The sequence below is a fragment of the Tasmannia lanceolata genome, unplaced genomic scaffold, assembly GCF_043159265.1.
Source record: "Tasmannia lanceolata isolate RefF3 unplaced genomic scaffold, GAP_Taslan_0.1 ptg000007l, whole genome shotgun sequence".
In the NCBI taxonomy this organism is placed as follows: Eukaryota; Viridiplantae; Streptophyta; class Magnoliopsida; order Canellales; family Winteraceae; genus Tasmannia; species Tasmannia lanceolata.
In genome coordinates, this window is record NW_027518684.1 from 7,748,103 (window position 1) to 7,767,471 (window position 19,369).

The 19,369-nt window shown below is 39.5% G+C and overlaps 1 protein-coding gene and 1 long non-coding RNA gene across 2 annotated transcripts; both read left to right on the forward strand.

Annotated features, from left to right (window-relative positions):
* Nucleotides 1–2,706: 2,706 nt before the first annotated feature.
* Nucleotides 2,707–3,677, forward strand: LOC143880901 (uncharacterized). The gene is made up of 4 exons (XR_013251813.1): nucleotides 2,707–2,799; nucleotides 2,928–3,012; nucleotides 3,113–3,243; nucleotides 3,510–3,677. It is a non-coding gene; the product is annotated as an uncharacterized LOC143880901 (long non-coding RNA).
* A 152-nt stretch (nucleotides 3,678–3,829) lies between these two features.
* LOC143880902 (uncharacterized) lies at nucleotides 3,830–12,790 on the forward strand. The gene is made up of 2 exons (XM_077383882.1): nucleotides 3,830–4,297; nucleotides 10,969–12,790. Exon 2 carries the CDS (start codon nucleotides 11,102–11,104, stop codon nucleotides 12,461–12,463), a length of 1,362 nt encoding a protein of 453 aa, XP_077239997.1. The 5' UTR covers nucleotides 3,830–4,297; nucleotides 10,969–11,101; the 3' UTR covers nucleotides 12,464–12,790.
* The last annotated feature ends 6,579 nt before the right edge of the window (nucleotides 12,791–19,369 follow it).

Sequence of the window (19,369 nt, forward strand, 5' to 3'; positions counted from 1 at the left end):
GATATTCACCACCTCTATCTGATCTGAGACATTTAATGCTTGTTATACATTGGTTTTCTACTTCAGTTTTATAAATTTTAAATTTTTCTAAAACCTCATCTTTATGACCAAGGAGATAAACATAACAGTACTTAGAATAATCATCAATAAATATAACAAAGTACTTTTTACCTCCCTTTGTGGGAACACTATGTATGTCACATACATCACTATGTATTAAATCTAACAAGTTAGAAGTTCTATCTACTTTAGGGAATGACTTAGTAATTATCTTAGTTTGCATGCATGTTTTACATCTATCTACTAAGTCATTTTCATATTAAGGTTAACTTAACCATATCATTCATTTTCCTAGTATTTACATGTCCTAAACAATTATGCCATAAAGATAAAGAAGAATCCAAAACATAAGCAACGACATTCACTTTATTGATATTAAGTTTGAACATCCCTTCATACATATATCCCTTCCCAACAAAAGTACCCCCCTTAGAAAGAATGAACTTGTCAGATTCAAATACAAGTTTGAAGCCATTCTTGTTGAGAATGCTTCCAGACACTAAGTTCTTTCTAACTTCTGGTATATGGTAGACATCGGTTAGAGTGAGTCGCTTGCCGGATGTGAACTCAAGTTCCATCTTGCCCTTCCCTTTGACTTCTGCTGTCGACGAATTTCTCATGTATAACATGCTTCCATCTTCAACTGTTTCATAAGTTGAAAACAGGTTCCTGTCTTTACAGACATGCTTCGTCGCACCAGAGTCAATCCACCAATCATTGCCATCTTCAAGCATATTTGCCTCTGAAATCATGGCGACAAACCTTTCTTTGTCTGTTGGTGCACCCGACTTCTTATCCTTAAGCAGTCGGCACTCACTCTTGTAATGGCCTGGTTTGCCACAGTTGAAACAAGCACCCTTTCTTTTCTTATTCTTATTAGTCTTCTTTTCAGGATGTTTGTTTCTCTTTCAATTGCCTTTTCCTTGTTGGTTCGAATTCTTGACATTTTCCACCAAATGGATCTTAGAGGATACAGTTTCATTTTCTTTCTTGTCTCTGATTCTTGACTCTTCCTCAATCCTGAGGCATTGAGCCAAGTCTTCAATAGACATTTCATCTTTCTTGTGTTTTAGACTTTTTCTAAAGTCTTTCCAAGTTGGTGGAAGTTTGTCAATAATTGAAGGGACAATGAAGGAATCATCAAGAATGATGCCTTGCAAATGAATTTGATTAATTAAATGTTGTATTTCATGTAATTGATCAATAACAGACTTATCATCTACCATTTTAAAATTTAAAAATTGACTCACAGTGAATTTCTTGCTACTGGCATCTTCCGCCAAGTATTTGGCTTCAAGTGCATTCCAGATTTCACTTGCTGATCCCATGCCTTGATATATGTCAAATAGTGTATCTGACATAGCATTTTGGATGTGCCCTTTGCAAATGCAGTCATCCTGTTCCCACTTCATCCTTGCACGACCTCCGCCAAAGTTTCATTTTCATTTGCTGCCGGCTTTAGAGTAGTGAGAACCCGGACCACTTTGAGTGATGTCAAAATGAAGTGCAACTTCTTCTGCCAGCGCTTGAAATTTCCTTTGTCGAAACGTTCGAGTTTGACAAAGTTTTGGGTCATTTGACGAACTGAATAAAGTGCCATTGAAACAACAGTAAATAATCTTGTCTTAAGATTGTTGGAAAATTTGAGGGCACTGTTGTTGATAAAAAAATAGAAACTTGTTGCTTCAAGGCGTGATATCACTTTCCTTAAGACAAGATTCGCCCCCACTAGTAGTGTGCAAAGGGGATCCACGAATTTCCTCCTTAGTATAAAATGAAGCCTAGTAGGGAAGCCCTACTAATGTTTGATGACGCATAGCACTAGCGGAATCAAACCCGAAATGCCCTTCCGAAATTTCAAGCCTTAGAGAAATTTCTAGATAATGTTTCTGCAGAAAAACAGTATCTAGAACAGTAAACAAAAGAAAAACAGTATATAGAAATACTTGGGGATTTTGTAGGAGTGTAGAAGAGAGTGTAAAGTCTGTCAGAATTGCCAATTCGTTTTTCTATATGAAATGACTGAATTCTGCACATTTTGTAGACCACCTGGTGTCTTTTCAGTGTGAAAAACACCTCTACAGGGCACCTTTCCAGAATGTTTGAAATCTGACCGTTAGATCGCACCCATTGATATTGAACGGTCCTGATCGATTCTAGAGGTGACTGTTGGTTTGAGTAAAACCTCACTCCAACCCAGTCATCGTTAGATCAACCATCTATGGTGTGGATCGCACCCACTTGGCACATGACCGTTGGGGGAAGGGACACAACCCATTTGATCACACTCTTTGACCGAAGTACAAAGTGCGCCTAAAAAAGTGCCAATAAAGCGCCGCTATGCGCCCTATAGCCCATTGCCCACGCCGCGCGCACGCGTGTGCGAACGGTGCGTTGCACCGTCCCGCGGGTCCAACCCAATGTGCAATCAACAAGTATTAGAAAAGATAGTGCTTTATAAGCCCTTCTCTTTCTTTTCTCTCATCTGGTACGGGACTATCTTTTCAACTACACTTCTACATCCTTTTGTAAAAGCAAATATTTCCAAGAAAACATTTTCCTTTTCCCAAACGCTTTTGATAAAACATTTTCCAAAACACTAAAACATGTAAAATACATGATTTTGAAAATGCAAAATCACTAACATAATTGGTGTATGTTGACTCTGATTCTCCGAGCCTTCTATTTCAAGATATCAAAAGTTCGTACCAAGTGATCTCAGTGAGGCTAGTTCAAGAGGTAAATGCTTTGGCTCTTTTCTTTTGTATTAATCTCTAGAAATTTATCTAAGCTTCTCAAGCTCCACTATGATTAAAATATCAGGAAGCCTCTAGACTTCTCACACTCCACTATGATTGAAATATCAGGAATCCTCAAGAAGCACTCTGATATGGATCGTGGTATTGAAGGGGATAGGTTGCCAAAGAAATCCGAAGAACAAATGAACTTGGAGTAAATTTCTTTGTGCTCATTTCCCTTCATGCTTTTACTTTCTACCTATATCTATGGCTCCCCATGTTTGTTAATTCTATGTTACAATGGAATTTTATAGAGAGGTAGATACCAGTACTCCAACATTGACAAACATAGAATTGCCTGCGGAGCTAAGGTGCTCTCTTTGCAACACAATCTTCAAAGAGGCTGTGATGATACCATGCTGCCAGCATAGCTTTTGCGACAAGTGTAAGCTCATTCACGAATATTCCCAAAGTTCCAAATATGATGAATTGTCCCTATCAACTTGCCCGTAGCTTTATTCATTGGCTTGTAAGACCTGTTAAGAATCCCAGATAAATCACAATAAGATAAAAATTATATCATCTCCCCAAGGGCTGTTTTTTGTCATTGGGAAGTGTTGGTAACTTTCTAGTTTCTACAAACATAAGCGGACTTCATTTTACGTACCTGCATTTATTAATTTTTACCTTAAACGTGCCATTTGGCTGCAGGTATACGTTTGGTATTGGTTGAGAAGGAAAGGTGTCCAAAGTGTTCTTCTACCAAATGTAGATTAGATGATTTGCTTCCAAACGTATCCCTCAGGCAGGCAATTGAACATTTTCTCGAGTCTCAAGTAATAATCAGTGGTTCAGACAATACTCTTCCCAAATATGCTCCAGGTGAGATAAATCAATAATTCTTGAAGTAAAACATACCAACCTGTAGACACCCCATTTTGTTTTGTTTTAATCAACAAATAAATTAGTGTGTTAAATCCATGTGAGAACCCCCTCTATCATTGATTTATATGTTTTAGGTCATTAATATCTTGATCTGACTTTACGGATCATCAATCGGGACAAAATAAGCTAGGGTCACTTCATAGCCCGGACCCTGATTCCATTCCGAGACCCGATTTCCGTAAATCGTTAGATCAATGGCAGATCATGACCTGGGTCTAACCATCCAAAACCACCTAACCTCTCCTCTCATCCTAACCATTCAAACCTCACCTAACCTCACCTAACCTCTCCTCCCATCATAACCATCCAAACCTCACCTAACCTCACCTAACCTCACCTAACATCACCTAACCTCACCTAACCTTACCTAACCTCACCTAACCTCACCTAACCTCCTATCCCATTCTCCTATAAATACCCTCTCATCTCACCAAAGAAAAGAAGAAAAAAAAAAGAAAAGAGGAGAGAACCCCTCTCTTAGAAAAATTCAAGCCCTCTCTCTAGACCAAATCCCTCTTCTCCATAAGTTTGCATGGAATATCGTCTACAAAAAGGTATGTCTTTTGGAATTTTATTTTCTTTTCTATATTTGTAGGATTGAGTGTTGTTTTGCGTATATTTTGGTTGATGTCATGTTTAATTTTGTACTAGTTTGGCCTTGGTCATGTTCTCACTTATGCTAAATATAATTAATGTGTTAGGGTCATTAGAACCTATTTGCGATGGGATGTTGAAATCATTGGCTTGTTAGGGAATTTAGATTTCTTTTGGGAAAACAATTCATTAAAAATTTTGAACATTTACAAGAAAGAAAACTTGAATTTTACATGAATTATCAAAACCCATTTAATTTGGCTTACAAAACCTCCATCTTTCAATTGATAACAACAGCCCCCACTCCAATTTGATAACAACAGCCCCCACTCAATCTCAAGAACCCAATATCCATACCCCACCTTGCCAAGTAGATAAAAACAACCCCTTTTTCAAACATCCCATTTGAATCTAATCTCAGGCCCATTCAAGCCATTTTTCATATTCACCGTCTTTTAATCACTAAAAAAATAAGAACTATCAAAAGAAAACATGGGGGTGCCAATATCATTCCCGTCATAGTGCTAGCTGTTAGACTTTAAACAGATTTTTCGACCTCCAAAAACAACAGAATCGTGGGAAATGGTTAACTACAAAGTAGTAGATATTTTCGTGCCGTTTCCAACGAGTATTCGTGCTAGATCAGACAGCGAGCGGTTAAAAAGTTAAGTCCAAAATGGTTGCGGCACACCTTTAGGCATTTCCAGTTTAATGTTGCTGTCCTTTTGTTTGCAACACAAATTCGAACCTCTAAATCACAGATTTACAAACAATGGAGAACTACAAAGTTGTAGCCCTATAAAAGATCTTTCCAACGCATGTTTGTACGTTGAATTTGGCCAAGCGGTTAAAGAGTTACGACAGTTTTAGTGGGCTGCATTTGTCAGATCTTTTAATGGTCAATGGTTTGTCGAATTTGTGCAATTGTCAAAACTTGGTTGTGTTAACGTCATTTTCCAAACCAAAATCGAAAGACATTAATCTAAAGTACATCCAACCTAAAATTAACAAAACTAAAATTCACCCATTTAAAATCCACTGATAAAAATCCGTTAAAAGCCATTAACCAAAAGACCACTAAAAATTTCAAATGAAACTAAAACCTTCTAAATAAACAACTTTAAAAGCTACCAAACACACTAAATACCTTCAGATAATAAAAGCTTCAAGAAAACTCTAAAAGTTTCCACAAACCCAAAAGAATTCGAGATTCCCAAGAGCCGGTGGATTCAAAATTCCTTTAGGAACCCTTAGAGCCCAATTTAGGAACACTGGTGTCGTGTCGTGTCGTGTCCTAAGTTTTAGGGAGTCCTAGGTTTTAGGGAGTCCTAGAGTCAGGAGTCCAGCCTCATCACGGACGTTTGCTATGTATAGCAACCGTGCCATAGGTTTAGTTACACTAGTCACCCGATCTTTTCCATAGGACAAGCCTAGTAAACTAGGATGTAGGCTAACCTGCATTAGTCTAAGGGACAACTTGCATTTAGATAAGAATCATATAGCATCTTCGATGAAATCCTAAGATAATAAAATCCTCAACTTGAATTAAATAACTTCTCTTAAAACTGTTGAAACAGTCAATCCCGTCTAGGTCGGTGTCTTAGTTGAGTTAGGCATATGTAACTTAGCTTAGGTGCACCGAACTACGTCGACTCTGATCCCAGTGAGGCTTGGGTACGTAGGCAGCTTGGATGTCTGATGGCATACCACCCGCGAGTCGGCACCACAACAAATTGTGGTGTTTTATATATTAATTTTCTTGTAAATGCTTAATTAAATCACTTAGGATTTTCCATGAAATTAGAATTCTAGGAGAACTGTCACTTAGATTGAATCCAGACAAATTAATAAATCAAGATACACATCTAGGATTCACATTGAAATTAGATTCTAGGATGCATGTCACTTAGTTCGCACATTAACATAGAGTTGAATGAGCCATTTAACATAAATTTAAAAGAGTTAGCTTTTGGAATCGAAGACCGATTATCGGGCAGGAATGGTGCATGTGGCGGATAACTCCCCATACCTTCCATTCTCGTAACCAGGTAGCGAGTCTAGATTTCTGGTTAATTACGGGTCCTAGATCCCACATCTAGGTGGCGACTCTGTCAGTCTCTTTCGTGTGGAATTCGGATTGCCTTAGTGATCCCAAGTTCACAGGAAAGATTAATTCAAATCAACATTAAAATGCACACGCCAATCGCGTGGGTACGAGAGACCAAAAGAGAGAGCGCGCGTGTAGACACCCCATTTTGCTCTACCTTAATCGATAAAGAAATTAGGGTTTGTTTTCCGTCGGTTTTCCAATGTCTTTCTTTCCCGCATCCGTTTGTTACATTTCTAAATATTTTTGGTCGTTTCCGTCGTGTTTCGTATTTTCCCGCTAAATGTTGAGAAGGATTATTCAGAAAATTCTAAACCAGAGAGAATTGGGACCCGTTTGGTGGGCCCGCATTGGGTGCTTCGATTAAATTTGGATCGAGAAAGTTGGACCCATTTGGTGGGGCCGCATGATGCATTTTGATTAAATTCGGACTCGTTTGGTGGGCCCGCATTGAACATTTGTTTAAAATCGAATCAACCGAGGGCCCACATTGTGGGGCCCGCGTTGTGGGGCCTCAGTGGGGCCTCTTGTGAGGCCTCTTATGAAGAGCAATGATGGTAGCTCTCCACTAAGACAACATGATGGGCCCTCCACTAAGAGCAATAATGATGGACTCTCCACTAAGAAACATGATGGGCCCTCCACTAAGAGCAATAATGATGGACTCTCCACTAAGAAACATGATGGGCCCTCCACTAAGAACAATAATGATGGATTCTCCACTAAGAAACATGATGGGCCCTCCACTAAGAACAATAATGATGGATTCTCCACTAAGAAACATGATGGGCCCTCCACTAAGAACAATAATGATGGATTCTCCACTAAGAGGGACAACATGATGAGCTCTCCACCAACATATCTCTCTCTCTCTCTTTCTCTCCCTATATATATCTTCCTTCCCATCCATAAAAAAAAAGAAAAAGAAATTTATCTTCCATTATCTCTTTCTCTTCCATTATCTCTTCTAATCACTCCCTCCAATCCCTTTCCTCAATATATTCTTCCATCCCTCTCCCTAATATTCTTCTTCCATTATCTCTTCACTCCCTCAATCACTCCCTCTAAACACTCCAGAGAAAGCGAAAGACGGCGGAGCGGATCGGCGGCGGCAGAATTTTTTTATATTTTTTGGATTGGGCGGAGATCTTCATCACAGGTAGGTGCATTGTTCTCAAAATATTTCTGTATTTTTCCGAATTTTTCTGATTTTTTTCCGCAAATTGTGTTTTAAAAATGGAAAACTCTTCAAAAAACATCTTTTGACGAAGAAAAATTAAATTATATACCAAACAGATTCTAAAATTAATGAAATTTCGTGGGAAAATAATATGTTACTGATTCATTTTACCATGAATTTGTAAAGATTTTTGGAGTTTATTTGGTATATTATTTAATATTTTCTTTGAAACTTATCAGATTTTAGGAGAATTTTTACTAACATCAGATAATCATTAAAATTCATAAAATTTTTACAGTAGTCTTATCTTCCATATTACTTGTTACTGTAAAATTTTCGTGTGATTTGGATCTGTTTTAATATGGGATGTAGTGTTAATTTATAATCTGGTCTGGAAATTGTAAAATCCGAAATTGGTAGTAAATAATTTCTAAAATTCATGCAAATCTCACTGCATGCTATTTTGATTCATATAGTATTTCTGTAGAAATTTCATAGAATTTAGAGTTATATTTCTACTAGTTTATGTGTTAATTGTGCAATCTGGACATTTAATGGTTTAATCAAGATTAAATGTGAATTTAATGTAAAAATATGCAAAACTCATCCTGTAAGCTACATACATTTTCATCTTGCTGCTGTAGAAATTTCAAATCATTTCGAATTTATTTACAACAATTTCACTTGTAAAACCGCTCATATGCTTAAAATTGATAAAATCCATGGAAAATTCGAAATTAATTGAAAATCATATAAAAATTCCTAAAGAACTTTAAAATTCTGTCACATGTTCACTCCTTAATCCATTGAAACAGAAATTTTAGGATCTTTAGATTTTCCTGGAAAAATGGCCCGTGCATCCATAATCGTATCCCAATTGCAACTTGATCTTTGACAATTTGAATATTTAAGTTATAGCATGTTGTTGGCTCCGAGGTTAGTGTCCACGGAAATCCTGAGATTCTGCCAGGCAATAAGATGCTATAACCTAAGTATTAAATTGCACAAGGAAAGAGCGCACGATTCCCTCCTTTGGATGCCATTCAAGGCCGAAATTGGTGAACCCTAGAACCATTGGTAATCCTTAAATGTCTAGAAACTGAAAATCTTCGAAATCTGAAACTCATTAACCTCGAGAACTTAAATCGATTTATCTTGTGTCTTTCGGAACCATTGGATTATGGTTTCCAATCTAAGAACCATTAGAGCCCAATTTAGGAACACTGGTGTCGTGCCGTGTCCTAGGTTTTAGGGAGTCCTAGAGTTAGGATTCCAGCCTCATCACGGACGCTTGCTATGAATAGCAACCGTACCATAGGTCTAGTTACACTAGTCACCCGATCTTTCCCTAGGACAAGCCTAGTAAACTAGGATGTAGGCAAAACCTGCATTAGTCTAAGGGACAACTTGCATTCAGATAAGAATCATATAGCATCTTAGATGAAATCCTAAGATAATAAAATCCTCAACTTGAATTAAATAATTCCTCTTAAAACTGTTGAAACAGTCAAATCCGTCTAAGTCGGTGTCCTAGTTGAGTTAGGCATATGTAGCTTAGCTTAGGTGCACCGAACTACGTCGACTCTGATCCCAGTGAGGCTTGGGTACGTAGGCAGCTTGGATGTCTGACGGCATACCACCCGCGAGTCGGCACCACAACAAATTGTGGTGTTTTGTATATTAATTTTCTTGTAAATACTTAATCAAATCAGTTAGGGTTTTCCATGAAATTAGAATTCTAGGAGAACTTTCACTTAGAATGAATCCAGACAAATTAATAAATCAAGATACACATCTAGGATTCACATTGAAATTAGATTCTAGGATGCATGTCACTTAGTTCGCACATTAACATAGAGTTGAATGAGCCATTTAAAATAAATTTAAAAGAGTTAGCTTTTGGAATCGAAGACCGATTATCGGACAAGAATGGTGCATGTGGTGGATAACTCCCCATACCTTCCATTCTCGTAACCAGGTAGCGAGTCTAGATTTCTGGTTAATTATGGGTCCTAGATCCCACATCTAGGTGGCGACTCTGTCAGTCTCTTTCGTGTGGAATTCGGATTGCCTTAGTGATCCCAAGTCCACAGGAAAGACGAATTACAATCAACAATTAAAAACACACGCCAATCGCGTGGGAACGAGAGACCAAGAGAGAAGGCGCGGCGGCTCGCGCCCCACGCCCCTCTCGCGGGATCATGTCCCACAGTCTGGCGACTCTGCTGGGGACCACCTAACTTCATTAAAATTTCAAAAGATAATTCATTTGAATTTAATTTAACTGGCTCATAAAAACTCTATACTTGTTAGATTAGTTTGTCTCGTTTTATTTTCTCATCACATTTTACTCGAACTTAATTTAACAAAACCTGAAGGCATCATTGATTGCGCGAACTTATTGCACACACTTACATCACTTTCATCTAAACCCCTGCATCTCACATGCACACACGTCCTATTTTAGGAACCCGGAGTGTTATCTAGCATGGTTGACTGGGATTTCATCACCTGGTGCCTCTGTGCTAGAGAAGCATTCCACCCTTAGCCTAGTACCTTTATGGTACGTAAACGGATCTCTTGTTCACGTACTGATACGCCGGACACTGGTACAGTATATCGAACAGGGATTCGCGCTAAGGGAACTCTTGGCCTTACCCCTAGATTAACCCACACATGCATGTAGTATACGAACACATGTGCATCACGTGTGTGAGCCTAGTTTAGGATATCTTACCCATTTGTGTCTAGATTAGGCCGTAGTCCATTTTCCAATGGCTACGATCGGTCCTTAGATACACGAACAAAGTCATGAGTCGAGATCCTCTCTCCACTCCGCTAGATTAGGAGTAGGGTTGATGCCTTCAGGTAACACTGATAAAATGTGCGAAGACTAAAAACTTTTCCTTTGGGGTTAGGATATAAATCCCATCATTTCCAAAGATCTCATAGGATTAGTTATTCTTGATCTACCCGTTGAAAGTAATCCTATGCAATCTCACATTTTGATCATGTGTCTATCATTCGTCTCTTGTGGGATTCGATTGTGTCTTCATTGGCGGAAATTGTGTCTCAATCATTTGATCGTGCAATCTTGATGATCCAATCTTGCCTGTACCCTTGATCTCTTCCTCCTCTAGGGGCTACCTTTTTCAAGAATATTTCTGCTAAATCCTTCAGAGTTTACTCTCATAATCCTTGAACTAAGGGCATTCCCCTCATCATTTGGATTCATTCTATTGTCCCAATTACTTGCTTAAATGTGTAATATTTTTCAGTCATTGAGAAGAAACACTCCATGAATGTCAAGCTCATATACCTCGTGTTCATTATTTCCATGACAGGGCACTAAACACCATAGCTAACCCTACTATTCCTTGGGTTCGGATCTCTTCTCGATTGCAGAGGAAATCTGTCTCCCCGCCACCTTCTCTGAGGACCCCAGCATCTCCTTCTTTCCCATCCTCATCCTCCCCAATGGCAGAAAACCAGAACAGTAGTCTTCCACCCGCTGCTATTACCGATACTCTCACCTTGATTCTCCGGCAGCTTCAAGAACTCAAAGAAGAGAACCAAGTTATCAAGGCCCAGCTTTCTGAAAAGTTGGGGCCATCGTTGTCCAAAGATAAAGGGTCCATGCACCATACAGTTACTTCAGCCGCACCTGCCCAGCCAGTGTTCATTCCTATCCCTGACAAAACTGAAGAAGATTTTGAAAAAGAGCAATACAGCGAAGATCGCAGCAGGCCTTCTCAGTCCATGGTTGATAAAGTAGTTATGGAGAAATTAGAAAGTCTTACCAGGAAGGTTCAGGACATTCAGTTTCAGGACCAGGGTGGTTTCAATCCAAGTGACCTCACACTGTTCCCAGAAATCCGTCTCCCAGCCAATTTTCAAATGCCGGACTTTGATAAATATGATGGTGTGGGTTGTCCAATCACACATTTGCAAATGTTCACCATCATGTGTCAGCCTCAAGGCTTATCTTCTGAGCAAATGGCTCAATTGTTCCCGGTTTCCCTAACCAAGGTTGCCAGGAGGTGGTTCATGGTCTTGGACAAGACTCGTTACAGGACATGGAAGGATATCGGCGAGCAGTTCATCAGGCAATTCAAATATGATGACGGGACAGAAATCACCAGAAAGGATTTGGAAAGGACAAAGCAAAACTTGAGGGAATCCTTTCTGACCTTTGTGAAAAGATGGAGGAGAATAGCAGCTCAGATGATGGAGCGCCCTTCTGAGGAAGAGCAGGTCCAAATAATCATGAAAAATATTTCCCCCCAGCTCCAGTATCACATGTCGTTGCAGTATTATCCGGACTTCAAACACTTTATCGTGGCAGGCACCCAAATAGAGGAGGCTATGGCTCAAGGTGTGTTCAACCGAAGTAACCCGAATACCAAAGAATTCAGGAAGCCTCCATCAGCTGAAATTAATAACCTTTCCCGCTCCAAGCCTCAGCCTTCAAAACCTCAGAACCCCATGGTGATGGATTATACCCAACCTGCTGTCGCACCTCGGCCACAGGCCCAGACAGAATTTACCCCTCTCCCTCTTCCACCATCTGTGATACTCAAGGAGTGTCTAGCCTCAGGTCGCATAATCCTGCCCGACATTAGGGCTCTTCCTAATCCTTTACCAGCAAATTGGCGAACAGATCAACACTGCGAATACCATAGAAATTCTGGCCATCTCACTGATAATTGCATTGCCCTAAAATTCAGAATCCAGAGGTTGCTCGACAATAAAAGCCTTGTGTTTGAGCCAAGTCCCGTTGCTACCAATAACCCATTATCAAATCATGCAGTACTGCCGCCAGCCGTTCGCAATGCTTAAATAACTGAAGGTTCAAAGGGGCACAGGTCCGGTTGCAATGAAAAGAATCAGAAGTTGAAAGTACCATTTATGAGCCAGCTTTCGCCGAGCCTCCGAAGCTAGACAGTTGCGGCAGTTAAAGTTTTAGTCGTTTATTATTTTATTTTGAGTCAGCCATCATGGTCAGTACAATTGTTGAGTCCGGTTCTACAGTTCAAGGTTAATGCCTAGTCCAGGCAAGTTATCGTTTGCTTTTCTCTTTATTCAGAGTTGTGAATCCTGAGCATGTTCAGGATAGGTCGTCAGATGTAACAGCCTTTCCTTTAAATAAAATTTCAAGTTTCAATAGTTCACTTGTGTCTGTTTCTTAAGTATGCTTCTGATCTTAAAGTAAGACTCCCTCCTCAAATGAGGACAAAATTGACGAAACTCCACTTGAGTCACAGCAATTACTTGAACAAGAGGAGGAGCGCCAATCTCAGCCTTTCAAAGATGAAATTGAAGTGGTAAACACTGGCACTAAAACCTTGATCCAGTAAATACCGATTGAAAATACATTACCCTCTGAAGAGTGTGAAGAATTGGTAAACCCATTTTGAGGATAAAAAGATGGTCCGGTAAGCGTTACCATTAATGCCAAGAGAAAGACCCAGATAGAAGGTTCAAGAAAGAATGAAGTGAATATCATATGCTATGCAAGGGGCATGGAGTGGAAACAACTTTCATATTTCCAATCGATGACCTTGGTTCTCAAATTCATAACATGAAGCCATCAAATTCGAGATAAGAAGTTCAAGAGCAAGCATTGAAAAGTGATCATCAGATATCAAGAGTTACAAATCCATAGATGGAGGATGTCGAAGAACAAGTTTTGCTCTATGAAAGTCGAAGGCGCGTATTAGAATCTTGAAAGAAGAAGATATATTATCTCTTACCTGGAAATGCCGTCAAACTCCGTAAAAAAAAAAGAAAAAGAAAATAAAAAAATAAATAATCAGTACCAGAGGGACTCTAGTAAACTAGATCGACTCCCAATCTGAACATCGGAAGGCCTCCTTTGGCCGAATAAATCCCAAAATCAGAACCCAACGTCAAAAGAATACTGGTTTGCAAACCCTTCGAGCCTAAATGAAATTTTCTTGAAAACCCATCAAACTAGGGGCATTCGCCCCGAACTACGCGAGACCTGATCCCTACACTGGGGTACGTAGGCAGCTCGGTTAAACTGAGTTCGGTCAATTCAAAAAAGAAAAGCAATTCAATCAATCCAAAAAAAAAAAAAAAAGAAATTCAATCCTTTCAGAAAAAAAAGGGGACAAGTTCCTAAAGAAGAGAAGTCAATTATTCCAGAAAGAAGAAAAAAAAAGAAAAATCAATAAACTTTCGAACAATTTATCTTCAAACTAGGGGCATTCGCCCTGAACTATACACGACCTGATTCCTACCTTGGGATATGTAGGCAACCTATTCACAGGTTCGGTCGAAATCTTTGTTGAACCTTAAGCCATTTTTTGAAAAGCCCTATCCTACCTATAAAGTCCTTCCGGTGTTCAGAACTAATGATCTAGGTCCCGAAACAAAAAAAAAATGATGATGAATAAAAAAATGGAGTTTGAAGATCTGCTAGACTGAAAACCTGAAAGGGCGGTTTAGGCAAAATTTAAGATCATTCCCCTGTTAAGTTGAAAACCCGAAAGGGCGGCTTAGGCAAAAGCTAAGGGGATAGCCTGCTGAATCGAAAACCTAGAAAGACGGTTCAGGCAAAAGTTAAGGCTACCACGGTCCGCCAAGTTAAAAACCCTGAAGAGGTGACTTGGTCACGGTAAGAGAATCATTATAAGAAGGCTACAGCCAGTATCAAGACTGAAGATCAACTGAAGTTCAAGCAAATTTATAAGAAGGTTACAGCCGGTATCAGGACTGAAGATCAATTGAAGTTCAAACAAATTCAAGTGACATCCTCAAAACTGGGGGCATTGGAGCTAAGCAATCCTAGGAGTTGTAATTAAATCATTGAGGCATTACTGTTTTAAGGAAAAAGTCCAGTGTTTACCAATTGAAAAAAATATTCCTTGAAAGGATAGACTTACCAAATAAAACGTTAACTAAGTCAGAAGCATTACTGTGTCTGTCAGTGTAGTTAATCAATCGTTGTTATTCTATGTTCACTCCTTTAGAGCTCCTCAATCCTTTGAGTAGTGCCTTTTATCTAAGTTTTCTATTTAAAAAGAGTCAATCGTCATCCATATGTCCAAATGATGCAACTGTCTCGGTGAAGGAGGCCCGGCCTCGTCAGCTCCCTGCGATTGTACCTGAAAAAGTTCGAGAATCTAGTCAAACAGCTATATTTCAAAGATGATCAACCCAGAAGAATTCAGAAGTAGAAACATCAGAAAGCCCAGCTTCCGTAAAAAGATCATACCCCAGGAAGGCATCTTAAGCTTGGAAGAGCCTCAGATGCAATGATGGTCGAGCCAATTTCTCAGAAAGATGAACCGTTAAAATTCAGAATTTCCTTCCAGTTAGTTAAATACTTTCCTGGTCAAGAAATGTTTATCTAAACACCTATCAAGAGGCAAGTCCCACTTTTCCATGATTATATCCAAGAGAGCCGTTGTTCTAGATTACCAATTTCAAGTGTCTTGTTCAAGGTTTCAGTCATCCAAATCCCCAAAGACAAGACCAGCAGTCTCTTTGAGAAAAATCTTGTTGAAGTTTCATAAAAGTGTTTCTAATCCATTCTTGTTAGTAATGGTTCTTCGGTTTGCCGTTTCATCATTCGTCAAAGTCCTAGTTTCCGATATCTTTGTCAGGCACGATCTATAACATCCTCGATTTCATTAAGTTCAAAAAAATCAAAAATTCATCAAATCCAATCCTATGTCAAATTCAAGTTCATGAAAAATCTCTAAATTCTTCGTTATTGAATTCATCAATCAAAGCTATCTTGTTTCTTTGAGCCTGTTTGTGAACGGTGCCTCTTTTCTCGAGTCCATTTGTAAATGGTCTCGTCTTCTCCTTGAACCCGTTTGTGAACGATGTCTCATTTTTCTGAGTCCATTTACGGTCTCATGTCCTCCTTGAGCCCGTTTGTGGACGGTGCCTTATTTCTGAAAAATCAAAAATTCATCAAATCCAATCCTATGTCAAATTCAAGTTCATGAAAAATCTCTAAATTCTTCGTTATTGAATTCATCAATCAAAGCTATCTTGTTTCTTTGAGCCTGTTTGTGAACGGTGCCTCTTTTCTCGAGTCCATTTGTAAATGGTCTCGTCTTCTCCTTGAACCCGTTTGTGAACGGCGTCTCATTTTTCTGAGTCCATTTACGGTCTCATGTCCTCCTTGAGCCCGTTTGTGGACGGTGCCTTATTTCTGAAAAATCAAAAATTCATCAAATCCAATCCTATGTCAAATTCAAGTTCATGAAAAAACTCTAAATTCTTCGTTGTTGAATTCATCAATCAAAGCTATCTTGTTTCTTTGAGCCTGTTTGTGAACGGTGCCTCTTTTCTCGAGTCCATTTGTAAATGGTCTCGTCTTCTCCTTGAACCCGTTTGTGAACGGTGTCTCATTTTTCTGAGTCCATTTACGGTCTCATGTCCTCCTTGAGCCCGTTTGTGGACGGTGCCTTATTTCTGAAAAATCAAAAATTCATCAAATCCAATCCTATGTCAAATTCAAGTTCATGAAAAAACTCTAAATTCTTCGTTGTTGAGTTCATCAATCAAAGCTATCTTGTTTCTTTGAGCCCGTTTGTGAACGGTGCCTCATTTCTCGAGTCCATTTGTAAATGGTCCCGTCTTCTCCTTAAGCCCGTTTGTGAACAGTACTTCATTTTCTGAGTCTATTTGTGAATGGTCTCATGTCCTCCTTGAGCCCGTTTGTGGACGCTGCCTTATTTCTGAAAAATCAAAAATTCATCAAATCCAATCCTACGTCAAATTCAAGTTTATGAAAAATCTCTAAATTCTTCGTGGTTGAAGCTATCTTGTTTCTTTGAGCCCATTTGTGAACGGTGCCTCATTTCTCGAGTCCATTTATGAATGGTCTCATGTTCTCCTAGAGCCCGTTTGTGAACGGTGCCTCGTTTCTCGAGTCCATTTGTAAATGGTCTCGTCTTCTCCTTGAACCCGTTTGTGAACGGTGTCTCATTTTTCTGAGTCCATTTACGGTCTCATGTCCTCCTTGAGCCCGTTTGTGGACGGTGCCTTATTTCTGAAAAATCAAAAATTCATCAAATCCAATCCTATGTCAAATTCAAGTTCATGAAAAAACTCTAAATTCTTCGTTGTTGAGTTCATCAATCAAAGCTATCTTGTTTCTTTGAGCCCGTTTGTGAACGGTGCCTCATTTCTCGAGTCCATTTGTAAATGGTCCCGTCTTCTCCTTAAGCCCGTTTGTGAACGGTACTTCATTTTCTGAGTCTATTTGTGAATGGTCTCATGTCCTCCTTGAGCCCGTTTGTGGACGCTGCCTTATTTCTGAAAAATTAAAAATTCATCAAATCCAATCCTACGTCAAATTCAAGTTTATGAAAAATCTCTAAATTCTTCGTGGTTGAAGCTATCTTGTTTCTTTGAGCCCATTTGTGAACGGTGCCTCATTTCTCGAGTCCATTTATGAATGGTCTCATGTTCTCCTAGAGCCCGCTTGTGAACGGTGCCTCGTTTCTCGAGTCCATTTGTGAATGGTCTCGTCTTCTCCTTAAGCCCGTTTGTGAACGGTACCTCATTTTCTGAGTCTATTTGTGAATGGTCTCATGTTTTCCTTGAGCCCGTTTGTGAACAGTGCCTCATTTCTCGAGTCCATTTGTGAATGGTCTCGTCTTCTCCTTAAGCCCGTTTGTGAACGGTGCCTCGTTTCTCGAGTCCATTTGTGAATGGTCTCGTCTTCTCCTTGAGCCCGTTTGTGAACGGTACCTCATTTTCTGAGTCCATTTGTGAATGGTCTCTTATTCTCCTTGAGCCCGTTTGTGAACGGTGCCTCGTTTCTCGAGTCCATTTGTGAATGGTCTCGTCTTCTCCTTAAGCCCGTTTGTGAACAGTACCTCATTTTCTGAGTCTATTTGTGAATGGTCTCATGTTCTCCTTGAGCACGTTTGTGAACGGTGCCTCGTTTCTCGAGTCCATTTGTGAATGGTCTCATCTTCTCCTTGAGCCCGTTTGTGAACGGTACCTCATTTTCTGTGTCCATTTGTGAATGGTCTCGTCCTCTCCTTAAGCCTGTTTGTGAACGGTACCTCATTTTCTGAGTCCATTTGTGAATGGTCTCATATCCTCCTTGAGGCCGTTTGTGAATGGTACCTCATTGTCTGAGTCCATTTGTGAATGGTCTCTTATCCTCCTTGAGCCCGCTTGTGAAAGATGTCTCATTTTCTTTTTTTAAAAAAAAAAAAAAAAAAAAAAAAAACCGCTTGAGAACGATCTTTGTTCTTTCTGTTCGGAATCCATTCGAAAGTGGTATCTCATTCTCTCGTTGCCCGTTTGTGAACGGCACCGCATCAGGATTTCTTATTATGTTCTAATTCTAGGATTTCATTTAGGGCCTTGCATTAGGTAGTAAATGTTTGCGTCTAAGTTCCGTTTGTGTAGAGTCTTTTGTCGATTAAAGCTACGCAAAATGGCTCTGTCATTTTGACTTTGGTATTCGATGACTACGTCATCTCTACCAAAGAGGGGCATCTGTAGACACCCCATTTTGCTCTACCTTAATCGATAAAGAAATTAGGGTTTGTTTTCCGTCGGTTTTCCAATGTCTTTCTTTCCCGCATCCGTTTGTTACATTTCTAAATATTTTTGGTCGTTTCCGTCGTGTTTCGTATTTTCCCGCTAAATGTTGAGAAGGATTATTCAGAAAATTCTAAACCAGAGAGAATTGGGACCCGTTTGGTGGGCCCGCATTGGGTGCTTCGATTAAATTTGGATCGAGAAAGTTGGACCCATTTGGTGGGGCCGCATGATGCATTTTGATTAAATTCGGACTCGTTTGGTGGGCCCGCATTGAACATTTGTTTAAAATCGAATCAACCGAGGGCCCACATTGTGGGGCCCGCGTTGTGGGGCCTCAGTGGGGCCTCTTGTGAGGCCTCTTATGAAGAGCAATGATGGTAGCTCTCCACTAAGACAACATGATGGGCCCTCCACTAAGAGCAATAATGATGGACTCTCCACTAAGAAACATGATGGGCCCTCCACTAAGAGCAATAATGATGGACTCTCCACTAAGAAACATGATGGGCCCTCCACTAAGAACAATAATGATGGATTCTCCACTAAGAAACATGATGGGCCCTCCACTAAGAACAATAATGATGGATTCTCCACTAAGAAACATGATGGGCCCTCCACTAAGAACAATAATGATGGATTCTCCACTAAGAGGGACAACATGATGAGCTCTCCACCAACATATCTCTCTCTCTCTCTTTCTCTCCCTATATATATCTTCCTTCCCATCCATAAAAAAAAAGAAAAAGAAATTTATCTTCCATTATCTCTTTCTCTTCCATTATCTCTTCTAATCACTCCCTCCAATCCCTTTCCTCAATATATTCTTCCATCCCTCTCCCTAATATTCTTCTTCCATTATCTCTTCACTCCCTCAATCACTCCCTCTAAACACTCCAGAGAAAGCGAAAGACGGCGGAGCGGATCGGCGGCGGCAGAATTTTTTTATATTTTTTGGATTGGGCGGAGATCTTCATCACAGGTAGGTGCATTGTTCTCAAAATATTTCTGTATTTTTCCGAATTTTTCTGATTTTTTTCCGCAAATTGTGTTTTAAAAATGGAAAACTCTTCAAAAAACATCTTTTGACGAAGAAAAATTAAATTATATACCAAACAGATTCTAAAATTAATGAAATTTCGTGGGAAAATAATATGTTACTGATTCATTTTACCATGAATTTGTAAAGATTTTTGGAGT

What these genes read in the sequence shown, in the direction of transcription:
- LOC143880902 (XM_077383882.1), top strand. Translation starts at nt 11,102, where the DNA reads ATGGCAGAAAACCAGAACAGTAGTCTTCCACCCGCTGCTATTACCGAT.